Below are 6883 nucleotides of genomic sequence, written 5' to 3' on the forward strand. Positions count from 1 at the left end.
TTTCTTCGGGTTTGACTTTCTCGACGTGTGCTAAAATTGCATAGAAACCTTTTCTTATTAGCTTTTGCGGCTTCAAGCTACTGATAAGATTCAACTTCACGTTACCCTTTTCACTGTACACCATTAAGGGTTTTCCCTTTTCGTGCAGAATGCGAATCACATTCTTGTAACAAACGATCTCTGCTTTCTCCTTGATCATCCAGTCCATGCGGATTATTACATCAAAACTCCCCAATTCTACCGGTATCAAATTAATTTTAAATGTTTCGCCAACCAGTTTAATTTTTCGGTTCCGGCATATTTTATCAGCTTTAACTAGTTTACCGTTTGCTAATTCAAGTAAACACTTATTATCCAACGGCATTAATGGCAACTTAATTTGGCACAAAAATCCCTACTCATGTAGCTTCTATCCACACCCGAATTAAATAAACCATAAGCAAGTTTTTCATCAATAAGAAACGTACCCGTAACATGCTCCGGGTCTTCCTGTGCTTCTGTCATATTAATGTTGAAAACTCTTCCACCGCCTTGCCCGTTGTTATTCCCTTAATTTAGGCACACACTTTTGTAATGCCCCTTCTTTCCGCATCCGAAACAAGTAATGGCGGCATTATTTATTCTGTTAACCACTGGTCCGTAGATTTCATACTTCCTCGCACCATGACCATTTCTATTACACTTGATAATTGTTGCCGAACAGTACCCAGTCTGATGGTACCCTTCACACCTTTGGCATGGAATTTTATGCCTCTTGTTGTCATTGTTGTTTTTGTTGTTGTTGTTGGGATTGTTGTTGTTGCGGTTGTTATTGTTGTTGGGACGGTTATTGTAGTTGTTGTTGTTGGGGTTACAATTTTTGATGCGATAAATGCTGCGATTGTTGTTGTGATAGTTATTGTTGTTGTTGTTGTATTGGTGACCCTTGTCACTGGTTTCTTCCCACTTCCTCTTGCCTTCTTTTATTTTCGCCTCCCCGGCCGTCTGTTCTTTATTTCTTCCCTCAATCTGGCCCATGAGTTTGTAAGCCATTCTACTTGTGTTCCGCATTGAGGTAGATGCGGATGCACTTACGTTCTCCTGAATTCTCACTGGAAGCCCCTTCACCAATGCGTCAATCTGTTCTTGTTCGTCCTCAAACATACCAGGACACATTAGAGACAACTCTGTGAATCGTCGCTCATATGTGGTGATATCGTTTCCTTGCGTTCATAGTTCTCTAGGTTATGTCTTGAGCTTATTGACCTCATTCCTGGGATGGTACTGCTCATTCAACATGTGTTTGAATGCTGACCACGGTAGTGCGTAAGCAGTATCTTATCCCACCTGCTCGAGATAGGTGTTCCACCATGTTAACGCAGTACCTGTGAAAGTATGTGTTGCGTACTTCAACCTATCCTATTCAGTACATTTGCTTATAGCAAATACAGATTCGACCTTCTCGGTCCACCGTTTCAGTCCGACTAGTCCTTTGGTTCCATCGAACTTAAGGGGTTTACAGGCTGTGAAAGCCTTGTAGGAGCATCCTACGCGATTTCTTGTGGAGTTAACTCCACTGCTAGTCGGTGCCATTTCCTTTAAAGATAGCCAAAAGAGTTAAGTTAATCATATAGAATATTAGGAGTGGTCATTAATATTTTGTAGCATAATATGAACTTATTATTATAAAAGCCTTTTCTTCATATTAGCATTTTATAATTCGGGTAATACCTACCTGTTAAAGTTCATACTTAATATCTAACACACAAATTAACTACTACCATTCTATCATGAAAAACTAAATACATTAATACATCACGCTTAAACTTTTGATACAATATCTTACAATCATATAATACCACTATTTTACATAGCACATGATAACTATTATACACGGCGTGAAGTATGGTAGCTGCTGAAACAAAACTAGTTAAACTCAAATCGATCAGTAACACACTCAACTCATAGGACCAAAAAACAAGACATGCATTCTGGTTTAACCAATATTATTTCCTATCCCTGGTCAAGTAAAAAATAATCGTTGTGGCCCCTGATAGTACAGCATGTTGCGATGTTGTCAAAAGGATAGGGGTTACATAATACCCAACAACGTCGTAACAAGTCAAAAACCATATTTCTCAGCTCGACCACTAAATCCTTTACCAGTGGAAATGCTCGATTGAGAAATTGTAATCCGAGGTTCTTTTTCTCTGTTTGATGTGAGGCAAACATGACTAGACCATAAACATAGCATGCTTCTTTAAGTTACATATTTGCTGTTTTTTCTAATGAATGAAGTCCTATATCGGGGTACATGGAATCAAAATAAGCCCTCAACCCGTAGCGGAAAATTGCATTAGGGTTTCCAGAATACATAGCCATAAAGAAAATATGGGCCAACTTAGGGTCTCCCCAAGGTGAGATAGACCACCTATCAAATGAAAGCCTTTTATAAACCAAGGCATGCTCGGAATGCCTTTCAAATGCTTTGTAAACCGACTTTGCTATAAATAATTGGGCCGATGAATCTTGACCAACTCTAGACAAGATTTCAACAATCATTTCCGGTGGTAGATCTTCTAAAATATTCTGTTGTCTATCCCTAACATCCATTTTTGAAATTCGTGTTAAACTGTAAAAGAGACGAAAATTATACTTAGATCTATAGAAGAAGATGATGGTAAATAACAAGTCATAACAAGCAATTTTCAGATATAGCATAGAAACACAAGCATGCTATAATACATATATTACAAGGCATGATAAAAGTAATAACTACTAACTTTTTAATCGGACTCAGTTACTTCATCTTCCTCAGACTTAGTTCGTTTCGCTAATTGTTTTCCAATACCCATACCACTCCTAATACGAGTAGTCCTTTTCACACCCTTTTTAGAAGGACCTAGTCTTATAGATGTTCCCGGGTGATAATCAAAGTTTAAGTGATACGGGTGTTTACGGTAAGAACGGTCATGGGTATTCCTGATAACTAAAGGTCCATCGGGTTTGGGATCAGGTTTCTCTATTTTTACTGATGAAGATTTCCCCTTACTATTTTTCTTTCCTTTATTATATTGTGCCGGTGTAATTTCTACTACTTCATCGGAATCCTCATCAGGATTCTCTTCCGGTTCCTCAAGAAATTGGGAATCTTCCCAGTATTTTTCTTCCTCAGCGGAGACACCATCGACCAACTTTACCTTTGGTACATTGGTTTAAGATTTTGACTCAATATCTGAGTAGCTTGAGTGACTATTGTAATCGGAGCCGCTTGATAGCCTAACATGATCGGATGAAGTCATCTAACACATAATATCAAGCACGTTAAGAGATTAATATTCACATAATATTTACAAGTTAAGAATATATAGTTTCCAACAAAAGTGTTAAGCAGTCGTTTTTAAAACAGACACGGTCGAAGTCCAGACTCACTAATGCATCCTAACAAACTCAGTTATACACACTAATGCAAATTTCTGGTTCTCTAAGACCAACGCTCTGATACAAAACTGAAATGCTCCGTTCATATCGATTATAAACGTTTCATATTAATTGGTTTCATTGAGAGGTTTTGACCTCTATATGAGACGTTTTTCAAAGCCTGCATTCTTTTTAAAAACAAACCATAATCTTTATTTTATCGTCAAAGGTTTAAAAGACATAACCTAGATTATCAATCAGCAATAATCTAAAAATACCAAGTTTTTACACAACCATAACAATATATTACAATCATAGACATCCGAATACAATTTTTAAACATTATCATACAAGCATGCTGACTCCAAATCCCGTCTTTAAATAGCATGCAACGGCGGAAGTCTTTAATAATCACCTGAGAATAAACATGCTTAAAACGTCAACAAAAATGTTGGTGAGTCATAGGTTTAACCTATATAATAATTCGTAATAATATACCACAAGATTTCATTTACGTAAACAATGCGCAGGTATGCTCACTGCAAAATCGATTCATATGGTGAACACCTGGTAACCGACATTAACAAAATGCATATAGAATATCCCCTATCATACAGGAACTCTCATCTGTATAATATAATAATCGAAGTACCAAAGCAGTTCATATCACTGACTGGGGCGTTTTAGTACCCATAGGTCTATCTTTAGGATTCGCGTCAATTAGTGGACTGGTTCACTAATTCTTAGGTTACCAAGCAAAAGGGGTGATATTTGCTATTCGTAATCCAACCATAGAATGTAGTTTCAAGTACTTGTGTCTATTTTGTAAAACATTTACAAAGCTGCATGTATTCTCATCCCAAAAATATTAGATAGTAAAAAAATGGGACTATAAGTCACTTGAATAGATTTTCAATTCGTTGAAAATCAGACGTGGTCTCGAATTGAAACGACCCATCCATATTAATATAAACATAGTACGTTATTCATTAGTCCCATAGCGAGGTATTTGACCTCTATATGATACGTTTTTAGAAAATATTGCATTCTTTTCATAAAAAGCACACCATTATTATACATAATGCATGTTTTAAACAAGTGAGCGATTATTTAAGGAATAATCCCCATATTACATAAATACTACACACGTGACATAAAAGTCGAATATATTACATGACATAGGTTTTATTGAATGCAACACTTCATTTAAACAAAAGCATGAGACTCCATGCACAGCTTGCTCAGATAATGCAACAGCGGAAGACTTTCTTAAGGACCTGAGAATAAACATGCTTAAACAGTCAACACAAATGTTGGTGAGATATATAGGTTTAAAGCTATCATCGATATAAATATAGACCACAAGATTTCATAGTTATTTCAATAAAGATATTCTATAAGTTGTTGAGCGCTTCTGTAACCATACTTAACAAATAATGTGGCATATTCCCTTTATTATGAAATCTCCCTACACTGTACCAAGTGTAGAAAAAACGAAGTACTATGCAACCGTTTACGATACTAGAGCGACTAGCCCGGTTGGGGTTGTCAAACCCGATAGATCTATCATTAGGATTCGCGCTTAATGTTCTTACAACATGTAAATATTAGTTACCAAGCTATTAGGGAAGATATGTAAGGTGGTACAACTCAACATAGAATATATTTTAAGTACTTGTGTCCATAGCGTAAAACATAAAATGCATGTATTCTCATCCCAAAATATTTTTAGAGTTTAAAAATGGGACTATTTACTCACGGTAGTAAAAGTATATTAATAATAAGTTTTCAACTTATTAAAAATATGGCCGTCGTCCTTGGATTCACGAACCTATAACAATAATAATGATTCAGATAATAATACGACATATGAATAAAATAAAGCAAGTTCATAGAATACTTATATATTAATTTTTAACATTTTCATGTTAGTAGTCCTTTGTTAGTTGTCCTTTGTTAGTAGTCCTTTGTTAGTAGTCCAAATATAATCCAATAGTCCAATAGTCCAATAGTCCAATAGTCCAACAGTCCAATAATTGGTATGTATATATAATCTTAGAATTACCCCACGGCGTATTGTATACGTATTGTTATAGACTCAATCATGACCCATGGTACGCGTATTGTCTTAGAATTAACCCAGACGTATTGTGTACATGGTGTCTTTCGATTTATCCGAACGTATTGTATACGTATTGTCATGGAACGTACCAAGATTATTATATATATACAATCTCGGAATTAACCAAGATTATAATAATTTTTTATACTAATGATAACTAGGAAAAGTAGCAAGGATATGGTTAATATAGTTTTTATAAGATGAATTTCGTCCATACAATGTTAATTTTAGCAGATTTTGTTTTGCTCGCCAAATATTCATTACAACTCCGTTTAAAGTGAACCAAATTGATATGGATTCATTAAGAAGTTAATTTTTCAAAACCAATTCGAAATGTTCAGCCCAAGTAGTAATTTTTAGAGTTTTACCCTCTTTTTGTGCCGGTGGTCAGATTTGGAAGAATCCCGGCATCCACCCGATATATGATTTTTGATAAAATACTTCCACCTTGTCTAAAATCATGAAAAAATTAATCGAAGTCTTATTTACATATATTAACATATTTCCAAAGTCTTAGCCTCGAACTCAAAGTCTAAGATAGGTTTTTAATTCCCAACCCAAAACAGCCCGCTTTTTACCGAATGGAGATTAAACGATATATGTTAAGTTTCAAGGTGTTCTTCATATGTACAAGTTATAAGTTCTTATATTAACTTTATATAACATCATAATACATATAAATAAGTGTTATTAGAGTTAATCTAGAAAGATTAAATTTGTTTTTCAAACAAGTTTAGAATCAACTAAACTATGTTCTAGTTTATAAACTTTTATATAGATAGCTATAAACATATGTATTGAACAAGAGTTGAAGTAGAGTTTTTACCTCAAGTTTAGAATGTAAAGTTGTTGGAAAAAAGTAGTAGAATAAAAAATGAGAGAGTTCTTGCAAGTGTGTGTGAAAATTGTAAGTAAAATTTGGAAAATGAATGTGTAAAAATGAGTTAGAAATGGTGCTTATTTATAGGCTCATATATTTGGTTTTTAGTGAAAAATATCTAAGATAAGTTAAAAACCATTAGGTCATGCATGACATAATACATCAATAATTGTAGATTACTATTCGTATATACCAATAGTAAATACTTCTAGAAGCTGCGTATAATATGCATATAAATACCGTAAAAATATGTAATTGTAGATTTCTATTGGTATATACCAATAGTAAATACTTCTAGAAGCTACGGATAATACGCGTATAAATATTGTATAAATACCGTATAAATACTGTATAAATACCGTATAAATACGAGTAGAATTCTTGAGAAAAATGAACGGAAATACGAATATAGCTATCCCTTATCTGTATTTTTATATTATTAAGTGTATTCAATACTTTTAAGGATGTATTTATACTCATAA

At 34.4% G+C, this 6883-nt stretch overlaps 1 protein-coding gene across 1 annotated transcript; it reads right to left on the minus strand.

Moving 5' to 3' along the window:
- Nucleotides 1–2244: 2244 nt before the first annotated feature.
- Nucleotides 2245–2592, minus strand: LOC139895504 (putative F-box protein At1g67623). Its single transcript, XM_071878142.1, has one exon. It carries the CDS (start codon nucleotides 2590–2592, stop codon nucleotides 2245–2247), a length of 348 nt encoding a protein of 115 aa, XP_071734243.1.
- Between the last annotated feature and the right edge of the window lie 4291 nt (nucleotides 2593–6883).

The sequence above is a fragment of the Rutidosis leptorrhynchoides genome, chromosome 1 (assembly GCF_046630445.1).
Source record: "Rutidosis leptorrhynchoides isolate AG116_Rl617_1_P2 chromosome 1, CSIRO_AGI_Rlap_v1, whole genome shotgun sequence".
Classification (NCBI taxonomy): Eukaryota; Viridiplantae; Streptophyta; class Magnoliopsida; order Asterales; family Asteraceae; genus Rutidosis; species Rutidosis leptorrhynchoides.

Excerpts from the sequence above, each read along its gene's own strand:
- LOC139895504 (XM_071878142.1), bottom strand. The coding sequence starts at position 2,592 with ATGGATGTTAGGGATAGACAACAGAATATTTTAGAAGATCTACCACCG.